The sequence below is a fragment of the Oncorhynchus kisutch genome, linkage group LG4 (genome assembly GCF_002021735.2).
Source record: "Oncorhynchus kisutch isolate 150728-3 linkage group LG4, Okis_V2, whole genome shotgun sequence".
Taxonomy (NCBI): domain Eukaryota; kingdom Metazoa; phylum Chordata; class Actinopteri; order Salmoniformes; family Salmonidae; genus Oncorhynchus; species Oncorhynchus kisutch.
Window position 1 is genome coordinate 24,456,934 of NC_034177.2, and position 22,881 is coordinate 24,479,814.

Sequence of the window (22,881 nt, forward strand, 5' to 3'; positions counted from 1 at the left end):
TACAGTGTTAGACATGGGTCTAGATTTTCCTTAAAAATTACAGGCTAGGTGACAAATTACAGTACTACTAGGCGGCAGGGAGCCTAGTGGTTAAGTGAAAGGTTGCTGGTTTAAATTCCCGAGCCGACTAGGTGAAACATTTGTAGATGTGCCCTTGAACAAGGCACTTTAATCTAATTGCTCCTGTAAGTGGCTCTGGATAAGCGTGTCTGCTAAAATGTAATTCTTCCTTTTCACCCCTTAAAAATAGTGTTACATTCTCTAAAACCCACCAAGCAGCAGCAAAAATGTAGTAAACATAAAAAGCAAATGGGGAATGTCAGTAAAATGTTTTTACAAATCATTCCCACTGTTAAATTGCAATGAAATAAGGCCATGTTTAAAAAGTGATCCCTCTTCAAGCAAGATCGCACATACAATAATACCCTCATGAACCCTAATAAAGTCAGCAAAATATGCAGATAAATACTCCAAACATCCCCATTGGAGGGTCCCTTCTTCAACCTCCATTCTTATGTCCCATTGCTGTGCCCATAGCCAAAAGATGTGGAGACAATGCCACTCCTTTAGGTGCTTTCTATGACGATGGGACCCTGTGTCTAAACAGGCCCTGCTTCAGCTGCAGACGGAACAGTTTGCAGTTAGCGATGCGCAGGGCTGCACAGCCCGTCTTGCACAGATCAGATGTCAGCATGGGCTTGGTGCGGTGCCACGTCCCCGAGCTACGACGGAATTCCCTCACATAGTCATAGGTTGTACCTACGCAGAGGGAGGAAAATATATATTGATATTGCCCTCAGGGGATTGCCAGCTGTGTACCCCCCCCCCCCCCCCTTTAGAGAATGTATACACACAGTAACTTGTATTTGCAAATGCTTGCCAAGTTGTTATAATATGCTTCAGGAGTCCATTTCATAACATATCATAATATTTACATTCTATTGGCACAGCCTTTAACTCACCAGTGTCTAGGTCTCCCACCACATAAATGCTGACTCCAATGGGGACAGCTCCATATACAAAGGAGGAACTGGTCTGAACACAGAGATTCTGGTCATCCAGGTATATCCATCTGGACACAGTGTGGTTGGGCAAAAAAAAAAAAAAAAGATGATTGAAAGATGTTGATAATCTACAAACACAGTAAATATAAGGTCTCTTCGTCTTTAGGTAACAAGGATACACCCAGTCTATAACCGTTCTGGCTAAAGCATGAATGAAAATAAGGATGTATTTGATCAAAGTAAGCCCTATTATTGACCTTTTCATCTCATCATGGAAAAACTCGGACTTGCAGGTGGTCATGGTGCTGGATTCTGGGTTGTCTGAGTCACGGCTCCTCACGCCTCCAAACACATAGAGCTCCTGACCCACACCACACGCCACTGAGCCAAACCTGCAGGCAGAGACATCCCCACCGTAATATCAGGTCAGGGGTCACTCATCAAAAGCATAACAATAATAACACCAACATTAAACAAATCCACCACAGGAGACTTTGTGTAACATTCATCTTCTGTGGTCTTTGAAGGGTTGAAAAATATACTTTAAAAATACGAGTTCATCTGGGGACGCAGCTATGCTTCTGACCTTATTCTCCACCTCTTGGGTGGAAATACAATAGACAGAATGCAGTTATGTAATCTAACCTAATATATAGTCAGTATAATAAGTGCATGCAATTGTTCACTGTTAGTTTTTTAATCACTTTGGTGCAATTTTTACAAGTATGTGGAACTGCTCCACAACTCTTAGTTCAAATAAAATGTTATTTGTCACATGCTTCGTAGACAACAGGTGAAAATGTTTACTTACGGGTCCTTTTCCAACAATGCAGAGTTAAAGATAAGATAGAAAATCAAATAAAAAAATAAACACGAGGAATAAATACACAGTGAATAATAAAATGAGTAAAAATACCGTGGTTATATACAGAGTAGAAAATGCCATGGTTATATACAGAGTAGAAAATACCGTGGCTATATACAGAGTAGAAAATACCGTGGCTATATACAGAGTGGAAAATACCGTGGCTATATACAGAGTGGAAAATACCGTGGCTATATACAGAGTGGAAAATACCGTGGCTATATACAGAGTGGAAAATACCGTGGCTATATACAGAGTGGAAAATACCGTGGCTATATACAGAGTGGAAAATACCGTGGCTATATACAGAGTGGAAAATACCGTGGCTATATACAGAGTGGAAAATACCGTGGCTATATACAGAGTGGAAAATACCGTGGCTATATACAGAGTGGAAAATACCGTGGCTATATACAGAGTGGAAAATACCGTGGCTATATACAGAGTGGAAAATACCGTGGCTATATACAGTGGCTATATACAGAGTGGAAAATACCGTGCCTATATACAGAGTGGAAAATACCGTGGCTATATACAGAGTAGAAAATACCGTGGCTATATACAGAGTGGAAAATACCGTGGCTATATACAGAGTGGAAAATACCGTGGCTATATACAGAGTGGAAAATACCGTGGCTATATACAGAGTGGAAAATACCGTGGCTATATACAGAGTAGAAAATACCGTGGCTATATACAGAGTAGAAAATACCGTGGCTATATACAGAGTGGAAAATACCGTGGCTATATACAGAGTGGAAAATACCGTGGCTATATACAGAGTAGAAAATACCATGGCTATATACAGAGTGGAAAATACCGTGGCTATATACAGAGTAGAAAATACCGTGGCTATATACAGAGTAGAAAATACCGTGGCTATATACAGAGTAGAAAATACCGTGGCTATATACAGAGTAGAAAATACCATGGTTATATACACTGAGTGTACAAAACAGAAACACCCTCCTAATATTGAGTTGAACCCCCTTTTGACCTCAGAACAGCTTCAATTCGTCAGAGCATGGACTCTGGTGTCGAAAGCATTCTACAGGGATGCTGTCCCATGTTGACTCCAATGCTTCCCACAGTTGTGTCAAGTTGGCTGGATGTCCTTTGGGTGGTGGACCATTCTTGATATACACAGGAAACTGCTGAGCATGAAAAATCCAGCAGGGTTGCAGTTCCTGACACACTCAAACCTGTGCGCCTGGCACCTACGAACATACCCTGTTCAAAGGCACTTACATTTTTGTCTTGCCCATTCATCCTCTGAATGGCCCACATACATAATCTATGTCTCAAGGCGTAAAATCCCGTCTTTAATCCATCTCCTCCTCTTCATCTACAGTGATTGAAGTGAATTTAGCAAGTGACATCAATAGGGGATCATAGACTGGCCAGGTGAAAGCTATGTGATGGAAAGAGCAGATGCTCCTAATGTTTTGTACACTCAGTATACAAGGAGTACCAGTACCGAGTCGATGTGCAGGGGTACGAGGTAATTTAAGTAGCGACGTACTGTACATATAGGTAGGGGTAAAGTGGCTAGACAACAGGATAGTTAATAGACAGTTGTTGCAGCTTATGTGGTGAGTGTGAACGTGTGTGTGTTGAGGTGTCAGTGTAAGTATGTATGAGTGTGTGGGTAAAGTCCAGTGTGGGTGCATAGAGTTAGTTAGTGCAAGAGAGTTAGTGCAAAAAAAGGGTCAATGCAGGTAGTCAGAGTAGCAATTTGATTAGATATTTGGCAATGTTGTTTAGAAGTCTTATGGCTTGGGGGGGGGTTAGAAGCTGTTCAGAGTCATGTTGGTTCCAGACTTGGTGCACTGTTACCACTTTCTATGCGGCAAAAATGTATTCATGAAAATGTACAGTATCAGTCAAAAGTTTGGACACACCTACTAATTCAAGGGTTTTTCTTTATTTTTTGAAAATTTCTACATTGTAGACTAATAGTGAAGACATCAAATCTATGAAATACACATATGGAATCATTTAGTAAGCAACAAAAGTGTTAAACAAATCTAAATATATTTTACATTTGAGATTCTTCAAAGTAGCCGCCCTTTGCTTTGATGACAGCTTTGCACACTCTTGGCATTCTCTCAACCAGCTTCACCTGGAATGCTCTTCCAACAGTCTTGAAGGCATTCCCACATATGCTGAGCACTTGTTGGCTGCTTTTCCTTCACTCTGCGATCAAACTCATCTAAAACCATCTCAATTGGTTTGAGGTCAGGTGATTGTTGAGGCCAGTTGATCTGATGCAGCCCTTCCACTGCCTGGAGGTGTGTTGGGTCATTGTTCTGTTGAAAAACAAATGATAGTGGGACTATGCGCAATCCAGATGGAATGGCGTATCGCTGCAGAATGCTGGAGTAGCCATGCTGGTTAAGTGTGCCTTGAATTCTAAATAAATCACAGACAGTGTCACCAGAATAGCACACCCACACCTCCTCCTCCTTGCTTCATAGTGGGAACCACACATGCCGAGATCATCCGTTCATCTTCTCTACGTCTCACAAAGACATGGCGGTTGGAACAAAAAATCTCAAATGTTGACTCATCAGACCAAAGGACAGATTTCCACCGGTCTAATATCCATTGCTTGTGTTTCTTGGCCCAAGCAAGTCTCTTCTTACTATTGGTGTCCTTTAGTAGTGGTTTCTTTGTAGCAATTCGACCATGAATGCCTGATTCACGCAGTCTCCTCTGAACAGTTGATGTTGAGATGTGTCTGTTGCTTGAACTCCGTGAAGCATTTATTTGGGCTGCAATCTGAGGTTCAGTTAACTATAATGAACTTATCCACTGCAGCAGAGGTAACTCGGAGTCTTCCTTTCCTGAGAGCCAGTTTCATCATACGCTTAATGGTTTTTGTGACTGCAATTAATGAAACGTTCAAAGTTCTTTAAAATAATCCAGACTGACTGACCTTCATGTCTTACAGTAATTATGGACTGTCGTTTCTCTTTGTTTATTTAAGCTGCTCTTGCCATAATATGGACTTGGTCTTTCACCAAATAGGGCCATCTTCTGTATACCACCCCTACCTTGTCACAACACAACAAATTGGCCCAAACGCATCAAGGAAAGAAATTCCACAAATTAACAAGGCACACCTGTTAATTTAAATGCATTCCAGATAACGACCTCATGAAGCTGGATGAGAGAATGCCAAGAATGTGCAAAGCTGTCATCAGGGCAAAGCGTGGCTACTTTGAAGAATCTAAAATATATTTTGATTTGTTTAACACTTTTTTGGTTACTACATGATTAAATGTGTTATTTCATAATTTGTCTTCACTATTATGCTACAAAAAAAAAAAGTAAAAATAAAGAAAAACTCTGGAATGAGTAGGAGTGTCCAAACTTTTGACTAGTTCTGTATGTCTGAAGTATAAACATAAAAAGTACAATATATACTCGAATGTACTACTATGATGACTATTGTAAACTTGCCACAGCAAGTAAAATCATATCTGACAAGATCAGACATGTACAGATTAGCAGGTGTTACAGCAGCTGCAGCGAAATGCTTGTGTTTCTGTCACTACAATTTCAAATAATCCAGAAAGTCCAAAACAAGAAATAAATGCATCCCCTATACAGTAAACATGTATCCAAAAGGCCATGGATGAGGCATGGAATGATTTCAATCCAGACCTACAGTGCATGTCAGGTTTGGACTCGCCATGCCAAAAGGGTTTTCCCCAGGTGCATGAACAATGAGGATATTTACTGCAATTTCAATGAGAGAACCTTTGGCCAAATGCTCAAGACAGGCTTGCTGCAAACTAGTGCCTGCTAAACATGTTTCTTTAATTTGATTACATTGCTTTTTGCCATTCTCAGTGCAGGTGGTACATAAATCCCTGAACTCCTTAGATCAGAGAAAGCCTGCAGGTCCTGATCTTCTGGATCCCTGCTTTTTAAATCTGACAGCTGATTTCATAGCTGAACCACTTACACATCTGTTCAATCTAACCCTGGAATGTAATGCTGATTTGCAGATCTTTGGATTGTTTTTGGGCCTACCACTTTTAAAAAGGCGGAGATCAAACTATTTAAAATAATTATAGGCCAATCGCAAAGCTGTCACCCCTGGTGAAAATACTTGAAACCCTTGTAAGTGAACAGCTAAAATAGTTTTTATATACTAACTCTATTTTATTAATGTATCAATCGGGCTTCAGGAAGAGGCATAGCACAGCAGCCATGAAGGTTTTAAATGATTTCACTGAAGCCCTTGACAAAAAACAGCACTGTGTCTCACTTTTTATTGATCTCTCTAAGGCTTTTGATACAGTTGATCATGCTACAGCATAGATTATCGAGTGTAGGTCTTTCAGAGCATGCAGTTGCATGGTTTGCTAACTATCTGTCTGATAGAACTCAGTGCACTCAATTTGATGGGCTCATGTCTGTTAAATTGTCTGTCTAATGGTGTGCCCCAAGGCTCTGTACTTGGTCCTCTCTTATTCACTATTTATATAAATAATTTAGACAAAATTGTTCAAAATGCACAACTTAATTTTTATGCTGATGATACTGTTATGCCTAGTCTCTTACAAAAGCATTCCAGAACTTGTAAACTGCTTTTTATACTGTTCAACATACCTAGTGTCAATTGAAGCTTATCCTCAATACTGACAAAACTAAAACTAATGGTGTTTTCTAAAGCAAGATATAGACCTCTGAACTTTTCACCTATTATTACCTGTCAGGGCAATGAGATTGAGACTAACCTCATATAAATATCTTGGAATTTTAATTGATGACGGCCTCTTTTAAATTGCATATTCAACCATTTACAAAAAAAATGGAAGCTGAAATTGGGATTTTATTTTAGGAATAAGGCCTGTTTTTCTTTTGAAGCCAGGAGGAGGCTAGTATCAGCTACATTTATGCCCTTACTAGACTGGGAATATTTTATATATGAATGCTTCCGCTCAGTGTTTGAGATCAATTGATGCCCTTTACCATTGCACTTTGAGATTTATTTTAAAACTGCAAAACCATTACGCACCACTGCACTTTGTATACCAGGGTTGGCTGGCCGTCTCTAGTCAAATCGTAGGCTCAGTCACTGGTATACTTTTATTTACAAAGCCATTTTGGGTTCATTACCTTTTTATTTGGGCATTTTAATGTTCAGAAATGTGGTGGGTACTCTCTTCGGTCGCTGGACATTATCCTGCTAACTGTTCCAAATGTCCGAACTGAATTTGTTAAAAGGGCTTTTATGTACTCTGCGCCATCGGCTTGGAACACCTTGCAAAATACTTTTAAAAACTGGAAGAACTTTTTAAATCACTGATGAATGATCTTGAGACGGATTCCCTGACCTGTCAATGTTTTCAATTTGCTGTTTTTGATTTTGTTATACTCCTGTGAATTCTATGGTTTTTACTAGATTACTTGTAGTTTTTCATGTTGTTTGTCTGTAATGTTTGTAATGACTTGGTTCTGCCTATCTTGGCCAGGACGCTCTTGAAAAAGAGATTTTAAATCTCAATGAGCCCTTCCTGGTTAAATAAAGGTTCAATCAAAATAAAATCAAAATTGTGAAAGATGATCACACATGGGATAGAGATGATGGAAATGTGATGTTCAGTAGTGCAAGTGTATTGCCTAATGTGAAAACAGTGTAATGTACTGTAATTTACAGGACTGTAGCATGCTACATTACATGTTTTGCTATTGGATTAACTGGTTGTTAAAAATAACTAAATTGAGAAGATATCATTATGTTGTGTTTGTGATTAAACCAATGTACTCATTATATTTCACAGTAAACTCATATTTTGAATCAATGGTTGTGTGGTGAAAGATGTCTACAAACAAAATTAATGCACGATGAAAGGTTTTGAATGTAAGAATGGTTGCGTTACAAGTTACCAGTTTGGAGTTTCGTACTAAGAGTTTAGAAAATAGTACAAAAGCAATAAAATAAACTGTATTACAATGTATAAATGTGTTACTTGGAAAATAGCCTTTGGCTTCACCTCTCATCTAAATGTGGACAATAAAGTTTAATCATTTCTGAAGTAAAACCTGACATCTGACAGGTAAAATATACACACACAGTGGGGTCATAAATTGACACCCTTGATAAATATTAGCAATAATGACTGTATAAAATAAATAATTCAAATACTGAGCTGTATTGTATGCAAAAGAAACTGGTAAGTTATTTTTTTATACTAATACAATTGCTCAAAGATAATTACTTCGTTTAACAAGTAATATTTATTTTTCTCAAAAACATAGGGGTCAAAATTACTGACACCCGTTTTCACCTTGCGAGGATAACGGCACTGAGCCGTTTTGTAAAATATTTTATGAGTGGTAGAACACATTGGATGGGATCTTAGACTATTCCTCCATACAGAATCCTTCCAGATCCTTGATATCCTTCCTCTGTACTTATGGATTGCCCTCTTCAATTCAAACCACAGGTTTTCAAATGGGGTTTCAAGTCCGGAGACAGATGGCCATTGCAAAATGTTGATTTTGTGGCCAAATGAACTATTTCTTTGTGGATTTGTATGTGTACTTGCAGAAATAGTCTTGCTGGAAGATCCATTTGCAGCCAAGTTTCAGCCTCCTGGCAGAGGCAACCAGGTTTTTGCCTAACAGGAAGTTTCAGTACAATTTCATAGACGCAGACAGATAATTGGTTCGTTCAACAATGAGATTTTTTTGGTCTGTAAAATAAATTATGCATGAAATGGTGATGGAAACCAAGTGCAAATAGTGATATAATAACCATCATATCGATGTGATTTTGTAGTCACGCAATGATATGGTGTGTGCTCCTCCCACTACGACTCGGGAAACCATGCAGTTTAAATTAGGCTACAGATGAAATAAGTTCATATGAACTTCACAGGGTGGTGAAAGTGCATGGTATGAAGTTGATGCTCCTTTACAACAAATGTTGAGAATCTTATTCTGGTGAACAATGACAAATTTTGACAAATAAAAACGGTTTTGCACTTATCCATAATCTCATCATGTAGACAAGCTTACCACCACTGTATCTGCGAGCTGTTGGCTAGAGTGCACATGCCAAGACCAGAGTAGGCATATTTGCTATTTAATGCAACAAATTGTGACAAAACTACTGGTAGAGTTGAAAATGCAATAGAAACACTGATCCAGTGGCAACCCGTCATTCAGGACAGGTGGGGCAGAGAACCAATAATACGTGTCACATATTAGTTTGCAAACAATGTAAAAAAAAATATATACACATCATTGAGTTAATAGAGCAGCATACAAACATGGTCTCTTTTTTGTTTTCTTGAGTAAGGCAGCTCCAAAATGCAGGCATTTCAGCCTAGCTCAGTGCATTCAGGGTCTTGTTGGGGCAAGCCAGCAGAAAATATGGAGCATTGAGCAGTGATTGGCTCGGTGTTCTGTCACTCATGGGGACACTACGTCAGAGCCTAGTCTAAGGGTAGACCTCGAAAATTCTCACCCGTTGGGTGCTGCATTAGAAGTGCCCATTTAAGAAGGCTCAAGGTCTTTGGCCACATAAAATTGTCAAATCACGTTATATCTACAGTAGCTTAGATTTTTTTTTTTTTACCTTTATTTAACTAGGCAAGTCAGTTAAGAACAAATTCTTATTTCCAATGACGGACTAGGAACAGTGGGTTAACTGCCTGTTCAGGGGCAGAACGACAGATTTGTACCTTGTCAGCTCGGGGATTTGAACTTGCAACCTTCCAGTTACTAGCCCAACGCTCTAACCACTAGGCTACCCTGCCGCCGATTGGACTGATCATGTCAACATCATACTTACACAATCTTAGCTAGCAGTCATCATGAATTAAGCCCACAATCTACTGGCAAATCCTTTAGAATCCTTGTCATATGCTCATCGACCATGGAGATAAACATTACACAAGTTAGAAATCGCAAATTTAACAATGAGTGGTTTGGAAGGAATCAGTGGCTAACTGCAAGCATTGCAAAGCAATCATTAGCCTGCTATTCAGTGGAATGGCTATGTGGTCTCAAGTCCCCCCCTTGGGTTGTGCCGTGGCGGAGATCTTTGTGGGCTATACTCAGCCGTGTCTCAGGATGGTTAGTTGGTGGTTGAAGATATCCCTGTGGTGTGGTGTGGGGGCTGTGCTTTGGCAAAGTGGGTGGGGTTATATCCTTCCTGTTTAGTCCTGTCCGGGGGTGTCCTCGGATGGGGCCAGTGTCTCCTGACCCCTCCTGTCTCAGCCTCCAGTATTTATGCTGCAGTAGTTTGTGTCGGGGGGCTAGGGTCAGTTTGTTATATCTGGAGTACTTCTCCTGTCCTATTCGGTGTCCTGTGTGAATTTAATTCTCTCTTTCTCTCTTTCTTGGAGGACCTGAGCCCTAGGACCATGCCTCAGGACTACCTGGCCTGATGACTCCTTGCTGTCCCCAGTCCACCTGGTTGTGCTGCTGCTCCAGTTTCAACTGTTATAATCTCCACCCGGCACAGCCAGAAGAGGACTGGCCACCCCACATATCCTGGTTCCTCTCTAGGTTTCTTCCTAGGTTTTGGCCTTTCTAGGGAGTTTTTCCTAGCCACCGTGCTTCTACACCTGCATTGCTTGCTGTTTGGGGTTTTAGGCTGGGTTTCTGTACAGCACTTTGAGATATCAGCTGATGTATGAAGGGCTATATAAATACATTTGATTTGATTTGAAGTCTAAGGGTCTCTTTTCCTAGTTTAAAATGATACAAATTCTACTTTGGCCATGCGGTCAATGAAGCATGATTTGTGCCGCGCTCAAAACAACTGTTAACTCTGAACTGCAAAATCTGACTTTAGGGAGTTCAAGGCAACTGGGAACTCGGGAAAAACTAGCTAAGACTGTGAAAATAAGTTTAGAATTTTCATCCAACTCGGAATTGTAAATCCGGAACTCAAGCCTTTTTCTAGAGCCACGACCTGAAGATCACTGACATCGTCATGATTCAACTTTTTTTTCTTTCTTTGAGTTCCCAGTTGTCTTGAAAGCACCATAAATCCAGAGAATGGCAGACTGAAGACAGAGTTTGATGACAAAATTTGCCCACCAAGGACCAAGTTTGTACAATTAATGTATTGTTTAGTGGCTTTGCTGGCATGCAGCCCATTTAATGTTTTTTTCTCCCACCAAGATTTACATGCTAAAACAAAGATCCACCACCATATTTTACAGTAGGTATGGGGTTATTTTCTACTTGTGCATTCTCATTTCGGCACCAAACCCACCACTGGTGTGCGTGGCCAAAGAGCTCTATTTGAATGTCATCTGACCAAAGCACTAGTTCCAATCCAAGTGTCCATGTCGTTTAACAAACTCCAGGCATTTACATGTGTTGGATGAAATGAAAATTGAGCACTTTGACCATGCACACCAGTTGACGAAGGACATCAAGGATCTGGAAGGATTCTGTATGGAGGAATGGTCTATGATCCTCCTAATGTGTTCTCGAACTCATAAAACATTTTAGAAAAAAGGTCAGTGCTGTTATCCTCACAAAGTGAGATATTGAAAGTAATTGAAAACGGGAGAGAAAATCCTACATTACTTGTTAAACAAAATACATTTCTCTGAGCAATTGTATTAGTATAAAATACTTTTTTTGGCATACAATATAGCTCAGTACTAATTTTATATAGTCATTTCTTCTCATTTTTAATCAAGGGTTTCAATTTCCAACCCCACTACATACAGTGGGGCAAAAAAGTATTTAGTCAGCCACCAATTGTGCAAGTTCTCCCACTTAAAAAGATGAGGCCTGTAATTTTCATCATAGGTACACTTCAACTATGACAGACAAAATGAGAAGGAAAAAAATTCAGAAAATCACATTGTAGGATTTTTTTATTGAATTTATTTGCAAATTAATGGTGGAAAATAAGTATTTGGTCAATAAAAGTTTCTCAATACTTCGTTATATACCCTTTGTTGGCAATGACAGAGGTCAAACATTTTCTGTAAGTCTTCACACACTGTTGCTGGTATTTTGGCCCATTCCTCCATGCAGATCTCCTCTAGAGCAGTGATGTTTTGGGGCTGTTGCTGGGCATCACGGACTTTCAACTCCCTCCAAAGATTTTATATGGGGGTGAGATCTGGAGACTGGCTAGGCCACTCCAGGACCTTGATATGCTTCTTACGAAGCCACTCCTTCGTTGCCCGGGCGGTGTGTTTGGGATCATTGTCATGCTGAAAGACCCAGCCACGTTTCATCTTCAATGCCCTTGCTGATGGAAGGATGTTTTCACTCAAAATCTCACGATACATGGCCCCATTCATTCTTTCCTTTACACGGATCAGTCGTCCTGGTCCCTTTGCAGAAAAACTTCCCCAAAGCATGACGTTTCCACCCCCATGCTTCACAGTAGGTATGGTGTTCTTTGGATGCAACTCAGCATTCTTTGTCCTCCAAACACAACGAGTTGAGTTTTTACCGAAGAGTTATATTTTGGTTTCATCTGACCATATGACATTCTCCCAATCTTCTTCTGGATCATCCAAATGCTCTCTAGCAAACTTCAGACGGGCCTGGACATGTACTGGCTTAAGCAGGGGGACACGTCTGGCACTGCAGGATTTGAGTCCCTGGCGGCGTAGTGTTACTGACCGTAGGCTTTGTTACTTTGGTCCCAGCTCTCTGCAGGTCATTCACTAGGTCCCCCCGTGTGGTTCTGGGATTTTTGCTCACCGTTCTTGTGATCATTTTGACCCCACGGGGTGAGATCTTACGTGGAGCCCCAGATCGAGGGAGATTATCAGTGGTCTTGTATGTATTCCATTTCCTAATAATTGCTCCCACAGTTGATTTCTTCAAACCAAGCTGCTTACCTATTGCAGATTCAGTCTTCCCAGCCTGGTGCAGGTCTACAATTTTGTTTCTGGTGTCCTTTGACAGGTCTTTAGTCTTGGCCATAGTGGAGTTTGGAGTGTGACTGTTTGAGGTTGTGGACAGGTGTCTTTTACACTGATAACAAGTTCAAACAGGTGCCATTAATACAGGTAACGAGTGGAGGACAGAGGAGCCTCTTAAAGAAGTTGTTACAGGTCTGTGAGAGCCAGAAATCTTGCTTGTTTGTAGGTGACCAAATACTTATTTTCCACCATAATTTGCAAATAAATTCATTAACAATCCTACAATTGGATTTTTTGGAGAAGAAAAAATCTAATTTTGTCTGTCATAGTTGAAGTGTACCTATGATGAAAATTACAGGCCTCATCTTTTTAAGTGGGAGAACTTGCACAATTGGTGCCTGACTAAATACTTTTTTTGCCCCACTGTATACTGTATATTCAAACTACTGACTTGATTATGTACCTTCTCTCTTTCAAAGGGCAGATTGCAGTCCACTGCTGGGTCTTTGGATCATAAGATTCTACTGAGTCGTACAGCTTTCCATATGACCCACCACCCATGGCATAGATCTTCTTTTTCATGGTGGCATAGCAGCCAACCTGAGGAGAGGAGAGATCGTTGGGCAAGTGGTGAGAGATTTGGAAAGGATGCAATTTGTGAATGTGTTTGTTATACATTTCAGTTGGAAACCGGAAATGTTCATGTCATGTCACACCTTGCGGACCATGGTCATGCTGGTTTGGGTTGTCCAGGTGTTATAGTGAGGGTCGAACACCTCCACAGTCAGGAGCTCCATGTCCTCTTCCTCTCCTCCCAACACATAGATCATCCCATCCAGCTCAGCAACACCAAAGTTCTGCCTCGCCTGACCAAACAAATGGCAGAAGCCTTAATAATAATGAGAAACATTGACCCCTAGTGGCATCACTTGGAACAATAACACACTTTAGGAGGTTAGAGAAGAAGAAAACAAATGGCTACCAGTGGGAGTATACAAGTAAAAAGGACAGATGGAACATTTGATAGATTAAATAAATTGTCATGTATGTACATACCACAATATTCACTTTAGTTCAGTGGAAGACATTTATTTTGTCTACATAACCAATTGAAGTGAGAACTTCAGATGATACCACTTGAAATGTCTATGAACCAAGCGGGTTGAATGGTGCTAATGAAAAGGTTGAAAGGATTGCAAAGAAAAAAACGTTGCAGTTTTTAATGTTGTGTGGAGTAGTACTGTAGAATACCTGTTTCATGGAAGGAATGGGGGTCCAAGTGTTTGTGTTTGGGTCATATTTCTCTCCACTGCTCAGGACTGTCTTGGTTTCATCCATGCCACCCATCACAAAGAGATGGCCCTCTGAGAGGACAAAGAATGGGGTTAATCTATTGTTGATTACTAAGACTAGGTTGGGTTTGCCTTACATGAGAATTGTTGGAGCCATCAACTAATCATTAGCTGCCATGAAGACTGCACAGTGTATAAGTATGTGCATATGTAACAGTAAAACTGTGTCTGGATCCAATACCAACCTGCTGCCAGCACCCCATGCCCTATTCGCCCAATGCTCATCGGTTCCAGCTCGATCCACAGCTGGCGGTTTGGGTCATAGAGTGGACACATGCAGCGTATCATGGCTGACGGCTTCCTCGTTCTAAACAGGAACCAAATAACAGGACGTCAATTGTGGTAGGTCCTGTTGGTTTTTATCTCTGACACACTGGCTCCTTCTCTAACCTCATCCGCTGTCTATGTGTCACCAGAACACCCCTTCAACTTTCCTTACTTGTCTAGAGTCTCCTCAATCACTATGTGCTCTATCAGTAGATCAACCACACACTATTCTCAGTTTTTCCCCTTCCTGTCCTTAATACATTCTCTTCTTGCAGATATCTAAATGTTTTGCATGAATTTCCATTAAACTGTTTATCTATCAAGCATGTGCACAAAACCACAGCATATCGCAAAATGAGAATCCATGTGTTATGACCACATTGTATGAGTCATATACAATACCTTCAGAAAATATTCACACACTTGACTTTTTCCACATTTCGTTGTGTTACAGCCTGAACTTAAAATTGATTAAATTTCTATTTCAATTTGTTTTGTCACTGTCCTACACACACACACAATACCCCATAATGTCAAAGTATAATGATGTTTTTGGAAACTTTTATAAATTCATTTAAAATGTGAAGCTGAAATTTCAACCCCTATGTTATGGCAAGTCTAAGTTCAGGAGTAAAAATGTTCTTAACAAGTGACAGACAAGGAAGGTTGTCCAATGCACCCATTGGTAGATAAAATTTAAAAAAGGACTTTGAATATCCCTTTGAGCATTGTGAAGTTATTAATTACACTTTACATGGTGTATCAATACACCCACTCACAACAAAGATACAGGCATCCTTCCTAACTCAGTTGGCAGAGGGGAAGGAAACCACTCAGGGATTTCACCATGAGGCCAATGGTGACTTTTAAACAGTTAGAGATTAATGGCTGTGAAAGGAAAAAAAACTGAGGACGGATCAACATTGTAGTTACTCCACAATATTAACCTAATTGACAGAGTGAAAAGGAGGAAGCGTGTACATAATACAAATATTCCAAAACATGCATCACTAAAGTAACACTACAAAAAATGTGGCAAAGCAATTCACTTTTTTCTCTGAAAACAACGTGTTAGGAGTACCACTCTCCATATTTACAAGCATAGTGATGGCTGCATCATGTTATGGGTATGCTTATAATTGTTAAGGACTGGGGAGTTAATCAGGATAAAAAAAAATAAACAGAATGGAGCTAAGCACAGGCAAAATCCTAGAGGAAAACCTGGTTCAGTCTGCTTTCCACCAGACACTGGGAGATGAATTTGACAGAGTTTAAATAATGTTGATAAAGAATAATGGCAATCCAGGTGTGGAAAGCTCTTAGAGACTTACCCAGAAAGACTCACAGCTGTAATCGCTGCCGAAGGTGCTTCTAAAAAATGATTGACGATTTCTGTATTCATTTTCCATGAACTTGCTAACATTTCTAAAAACATGTTGTTTTCACTTTGTCATTATTATGGGGTATTGTGTGTAGATGGGTGAGAGAAAAAAGTTATCTATTTTGAATTTAGGCTGTAACACAACAAAATGTGGAATAAGTTAAGGGGTATTAATACTTTCTGAAGGCACTGTACACATTCAACAGCATAGACATTTATGTCTGGACATCGTCCCAGAGTAAGAGACTCACACTCTCTCCTCCCCCCCTACAGTGACAATGCACTCAGAGTAGCCACGAGGTTTGAAGGCGGCTAAAAGAGCCTCGCCCTGCAGTGTTGCGCCCCCCAGTGGAGCGTTGCAGTACTCCCGGATCACCTCCCTCATCAAGGGCTCTCCTAACATCTGCTCCCTCAGGTAACCCTGGTCCAGCCCCTGGATCCACACCGATGACATCACCTCTTTCATGTGTACCTGGAAGGGAGGGGGGGGGGGGGGGGGGGGGGGGCACACCAAGAAGATGTTACTCAGGGGATAAGCTAAAAGGCCAATAGTAATGCATAGGCAAATTGTGTGCGAAAAACACATTCCTTCAAATTATTTAGTAGTCTTCGACCATAATTGTAGTAATTCTACAGCCATGCTTTAGGCAGACGTTTGTATCACATCCGGCTGTATCACATCCGGCCGTGATTGGGAGTCCCATAGGGCGGCGCACAATTGGCCCAGCGTCGTCTGGGTTTGCCCAGGGTAGGCCTTTTTTGTAAAGAAGAATTTGTTCTTAACTGACTTGTCTAGTTAAATAAATAACACAAGCAGACAGAAATAAGGGCAGGACCACCACCACCCTAGCAGTAGAACAGGCCCTCACCCTCCGTTCCTCCAGGTCATGGTCAAGCCAGCGCACCACAGCCTCCAGGACATGTTTCTCATTGCCCACGTTGAGCTTGTCCATCGACAGGATCTCGCACAGCCGGTCTGGAGGTAACTCCCTAAACTCCTCCGTGACGGCCACATCACAGAAATGTGTCTGAAGGAAGTCTGTGGCAGCATGGTGAACATGGTGAAGGCAGTAATGTAGAGAGAAAAGCCGGATCCCAATGCAGTTCTCTGCAGCAATGCAGCTCTCCAGGAACTGGCAGCACAGGGACTTCAGGTCTGTCAAGAGCAGCAGGTCAGCGGCCTGGACCATGTCCTGAATGGTGTCCTCACTCAGACTGATCTACACACAGACAACAAGGAGCGGGATGGAAGGAGAAGTGTAACATCAGGATTGTTCTTAGTATCATAATATGTTTTTGAATATTATACAATTCTGAAATAGATATGAATATGGATTCTCTCAAAAGAGTTAGGCATATAACCTACTGGACAATATCAGTACTGGCAATTTAAAAACCAGTATAAGAATCACACATACTGGTCAGTTTTAAGTAATCTGACCCATCCCACTTGTGTTCACTTTACTGTAGGCCTACTACAGATTTGCATACTGCTTACCTCCCCACTAAAGATGTAGTCCAATATCTGCTTCATGATAGTGACAGAGATTCCCTGGAGCTCAATGGTGTACATGGATCCATCTTCCTTTGGAGGGTTGTAGTTCAGCTTTGTTCTATGGGATGTCAGAATACTGTATCAGAATGACAGGAAAGGGCACTGACAGTCTGCAAGCACAGAGTGGGACACACCCTTGACAGCTGGAAAACTATGTTACATAACTAGCCCTGTCAATTTTTTTTAAAACCATGGCATGTCAAAAGCTGATTACCTGATATATGGACTAGCCGCAGCCAAAATGTTTTTCTGGACTGGAATCTTTTCCCCTTCCAGTACTAACACTGCGTCTTGGAAGCATTGTTCTATCCAGAATGAGCGAAGGGCCTTGAGAAGTTTCTGAGAGTGTTGAGGGTCCGATACCACCGAACCTGCAGCGCTAACCACTGGATCAGAGGTGGACATTGTGTACCTACAGATGAAAAACCCGTTATTATTAACACAGCTGCCCGGATGAGGGCACAGAGAATAAATCAATTTAACCGGCCAGTGTTAGTTTCACACAGGATTAGCCTACGTAGGCTATGCTAACGTCAGCATAATAAATGAGTTACTGTAGCAATAAGTAATGACTGAACTGAATTGTTGGCTGAATATTAAAAGTGACATCGTTACACTTGGTAGGGTCACACACATTTCAATAAAAACCGACAGGTTTCGGCGACATGCATAGCTAACTAACGTTATAATAGTAACATACTTTACCGCTAGCTAGCTAGCTAGACAGACAAAAAACAGGGTGCGTCCCAATTCACAGTAGCATTACGTTACCTTGCATGGATCACCACAAATCAGAGGCAGACGGTGAGTTTCTGTAAAGTAGGCGTGAAGAAGCTTTCAGCAGGCTCCAATGACAAACGTTTAATGTCCTTCCTTTTGAGCAAACCATACATTAATTGGAGCAATCACAGACCTGCGAGATATATATGTTGAATCCTTCCTTTCACCTTTCCGCTTTCAAACAGATTCGTGTGTGCACCATTGATTTACATTATATATGAAGATGTAAACCTCGAGGAAGAAAGGTTGGATACATCTTCAAAGTAATCGAACAGAGCCAAAATGTACTGCATTTTGGATCCGCCCATGTTACGCCCACAAAAAAAGCACTAGTGTTTTCACACAAATGGTCCAAGCGCATGTGTCAGAGGCAATAATGCTGCATTCATAACCAAAAGGAAAGGTAGTAATTACCAGTGGTGAAGTCGTAAATACATTCATATGCTTTGAACGCGTTGAGAAACGCCGATTGGCTGATGGCCAACAAGCTGTGTCAACCATTAACTAAAAGTATGTCTATTGTGCTTGTAAACAACTGGTAGTGTTCAAAAACCCTATTAATAGATTGCTTTTTATGTATATAGAATGTCTTGCTGTTACATTTAACTGCCGAAAATGCTGTTATTGAGGTAATTTCCTTAGTAGGTGACATGAGGTCAGCATGTGGGAGAAGTCGGAAGGATGACGCAGCAATTTTCAGGTTAGAAAGAGGCCCGATTTCCCCGAGTAGGGTGACCGTTCAAATTGATCTCTCCCAGCCGGAGCTCGTTTTTCCCCCAGAGTTCCCAGTTGTTTTGAACTCACTAAAGTCGGAAGTCAGAGATTTCCGAGTTCCCAGTTGTTTTGAACGTGACATGATATACGAGTTTCCCCACTATTAATTACGAGTTGGATGCGCATCGTGTATTTTCTCAGTCGTTTGTGGTAAATACCATCTCCCACTTGGTTGGAACGCAGCATTCGAGCTGCGCATATTTCTCCAGTACCCCTGACTGCAGTGTGCAAATCGAGGCCCGGCTCCATACGGGCGGAGTCAAAAGCTTGACCCCACCCACCTTTTTTTGTCCATCTGAAGTTTGGCAGTCACACTGAATACAAACACACACGTTTGCACAAGGCACATGTTCAATACAAACGTAATTCATTTTTAAAGATCTTAAGAAATATTATTTAAAGTGGTACCAGCAGATGTGTTGTAACACTTTTTGCTTCATGCTATATTTGAGACAAGCTACTGATATTGTTGCAGTGAACAGACTTGTTATGTATGTCATATACTGTTAAAATTGCGTTGATAAGTGTTATAACTTTGTAATTATATTATTGAACACACACACACACACACACTACCTATCTGGATGCTATTTACTTTCCTCATGAGAATGGAGACAGACTATACCATATAGACAAGCTGAATGTGCTTTGTACATTAAGTTATACCAGCTCCAGTAAAGAGATCAGAGACTCGGGTGACTTCTACGTCATCTTTACCAAACCACATAACACAATTAAAACAGCAGACAAAAACAAGGTTTGACCACTCCTCAAAAATGGCTTCACTCCTGCTCCTCAAGAGGCAAAGACAGTAATTTTCTTGTTGTCAACTGCCTCCACATAGAACATCTCATAATCTCTCTGTAACATGAATGGTTCCTTGAGGAGAATATTTTCCTCTTCATCCTGGCCATCATACAACCGTAGTTCTTTAAGGGTTGTAATGCGGTCTTCCCCGTCCATCCCAATTACACTATGGAAGGAAACAATGCCTTTATATGTTGAGTTCGCACCACCTTGCTGCCTCTAGGGTGCCCCTTAGAAGAGCATCTGCTTCCTTGAAGAAAAAGGAAGAATAAATATTAAGAGTAGTGCCTCATTGGGTGATGAAGACAAATTACAACCCACTTTCACAATACCACCATGCAAACAAAAACCACTATTACTAAAGGGGTGTTCAGTGATATCTATAACTACTCAACAAGTCATCACAACTATTATATCGTGCCATGCATCAAGCCTTCAGCATTACATACAGTAGACTACATAGCCAGTTCACAGCTCCCAGTTGTCCGTGCATTTTGTTTTCAGTATCATCTAGAAAGAAAACAGATTGTGGTCATTAAGTAATGTAAGGGAACCTCTAGGGATGCGTGTACAAGAATGCATCTTACTTTAGCTAATAGCCAATACAGTACCTGATCCTGTAGAGCTGGATGCTGATGTGACATGCTTGGGGGGGGGGGGGGGGGGGGACATCTTCTACATCAACCTGAAATATATTGGAGGGAGGGTTTAAGACGTTAAACATTGGTTTAAGACTATACCACTCATCATATGACACCTACCTGTAATGTGTTTTGTTTCCACCACCTTTTTCAATCTTTCAACCTCTCTTCTTCAGACCTTAGTGAGTGAATGACATACATTCAATATGAAAATATATTCAGGTCAGTCTGGCTAGTGAAACAAGTGATTTTAAGGATGCAAATTAAACGTTTTTATAATGTTCAAGACTTACGACATGGGAAAGTTCTGCAGAACAAGGCACCACCGTCGCATAATTTGCTGCATGTTTTCCTTTGAAAAAGAAAATCACATCGTCGGATGGGGATCCCAAAAAACATATCCACTAGTGATGAGAATTTCATAATTTACACATACCTCAGTGAAATCACACTGTGCTTCCACTGCAATGTACAGAGCATACTGTAAGTTAAGAAAGAGTAGGTTGTTAAGTTTGATAGTTATAACAACAATAATGATAATAGTAAATAATAATACCACCACCCCCCAGGAATATATTTCAGGATGTAGAAGACACCCCACCCCCCCAAGAAGTCACAGTATGTCACATCAGCATCCAGCTCTGCAGGAGTTTGATGTATGAATTGTATGTCGTGTAAAAACTGTAGGAAATAGGTCAAAAAAAGTGTCAAGAATAATAAAGAAGAAGTAGTATGAGAAATAACAAGTGTGCTTTGCATGCTACAAGCACATAAATAATCATATATTTTCATGTTATAACAGAAAATAGGACTAATATAATATACTGAATATCCAGGTTCTTCCCATCAAAACAAACACCCCACAGTTGTTTGAGAAACCTTGCTTTGGTAGATCCTGTGGTGTGAAGAAGGTACAATTTTCAATAAAGGAATGACAATCAAATGGTACAGTTCAGTGGAATCATTTAAAGGAATATCTAACCTGATCATCCACACCAAAAGTTCTCCAAGGTCCAAGATCCGAGCAATGTTTCTGTGAACAGTGTATGTGGAAGTAAAGAAAAAGTACAATTCAACAGCTTTTTATGCTCCAGCATGCATAACATTTTTGAACACAGCTGGAACTGAATTATCCCAAGTATTTTTCACATCATTATGGGTGTTGTTGGACCAGAAAATGTATTTTCGACTGCAAACACCATTTCTCAAATCAATACACTCCAAAAATATTTCCTTGGACACTGTTTCAAAGCAATGTGAATGCTTTCTTCGTAAAATAAATAATTATTGTACATATTATGTAGACTTGCTGTGTACCTAAGGGAATGGCATCAACGACACACATTTAGAGCCAAACACAATAAGGCATACATTGAAGAAACACAGAAAATCAACGATCATATCGATTACATAACTGTACATGTAAAACTTGACCAAATAAGATTCCCTCATTGTGAGCAATTAGCTAGCTCACGTGCAAATGGGTGCTAATTAACTCTATGCTAACATCGGTGTGGTAGTTGGTCATATACAAATATATCACTGCACTGGTATAACATGAATATTACAAAGTGCATAATGCCAGTCTCACTTACTTCCATGGTTGATATTTATATCCATGTAGGTTAGGTTCGATTAATATTTGCTGACGTTGATGCCTTCAACATTTACCTCAACTTGGGTGATCTTGAAAGAGACGGGAAGGGTTCGGGTTAAACGCGTTTGACTCCGCCCACATTGAGCACGGCCCGGAACTGCACACTGCAGTCAGAGACTTCTCTATTCATCCTGCTCATGCGCGTGGACCAGAGAAATACCACATCATGATCATTACATATGTACACCTTGTGCTGGGGACAATAAAAGGTCACACAGGCAGCTTTGCCACACATCACAATGCCACAGATGTCTCAAGTTTTGAGGGAGTTTGCAATTGGCATGCTGACTGCATCCACCAGAACTGTTACCATAGAATGTAATGTTCATTTCTCTACCATAAGCTGCCTCCAATGTCTTTTTAGAGATTTTGGCATTACATCAAACCAGCCTCACAACTGCAGAGGTGGGTGCTGAGGAGTATTTCTGTCTGTAATAAAGCCCTTTATTGATAAAACCTATCTTGTTCGAGAGAGAATTACACTGTTATCAAAACATCACGCCAATGTAAGCCTACACCAAACACACAGTTAATTTGAAGTGTTTGTAAAATTCACGATGTGAAAGATGAATGGCGAAAAACCATAGGAACCATTTCCATGTTGTTATGGGTACTGTGGCGGACTATATGGCAGACAAGTGGCTTCAAAGCCTCTCATCAGCTATCCAGGGTTTTTATTTTTTATTTTTTATTTCACCTTTATTTAACCAGGTAGGCTAGTTGAGAACAAGTTCTCATTTGCAACTGCGACCTGGCCAAGATAAAGCATAGCAGTGTGAACAGACAACACAGAGTTACACATGGGGTAAACAATTAACAAGTCAATAACACAGTAGAAAAAAAAGGGGAGTCTATATACATTGTGTGCAAAAGGCATGAGGAGGTAGGCGAATAATTACAATTTTGCAGATTAACACTGGAGTG

The 22,881-nt window shown here is 40.6% G+C and overlaps 1 protein-coding gene across 5 annotated transcripts; it reads right to left on the minus strand.

The window, feature by feature from the left end:
• On the minus strand, positions 1-22,487 carry LOC109889295 (gigaxonin-like). 5 transcript variants are annotated; one of them, XM_031822697.1, is made up of 18 exons: positions 21,896-22,487; positions 21,283-21,333; positions 20,737-20,781; positions 20,594-20,652; positions 20,271-20,478; positions 20,109-20,169; positions 18,070-19,909; positions 17,513-17,710; positions 17,242-17,356; positions 16,613-16,963; positions 15,995-16,215; positions 14,281-14,402; positions 13,995-14,107; positions 13,460-13,609; positions 13,207-13,343; positions 1,262-1,396; positions 963-1,072; positions 1-759 (listed from the first exon to the last, which is right to left on the minus strand). In XM_031822697.1, the coding sequence occupies exons 8-18, from the start codon at positions 17,701-17,703 to the stop codon at positions 578-580; spliced, it is 1,827 nt and encodes a 608-aa protein (XP_031678557.1). In that variant the 5' UTR covers positions 17,704-17,710; positions 18,070-19,909; positions 20,109-20,169; positions 20,271-20,478; positions 20,594-20,652; positions 20,737-20,781; positions 21,283-21,333; positions 21,896-22,487; the 3' UTR covers positions 1-577. The 5 variants fall into 5 exon arrangements, with proteins under 5 accessions (XP_031678557.1, XP_020336212.2, XP_031678558.1 ...); XM_020480623.2 differs by lacking the exon at positions 21,283-21,333 and having other exon boundaries at positions 20,737-20,762; XM_031822698.1 differs by lacking the exon at positions 20,109-20,169 and having other exon boundaries at positions 20,421-20,478.
• Positions 22,488-22,881: the final 394 nt, after the last annotated feature.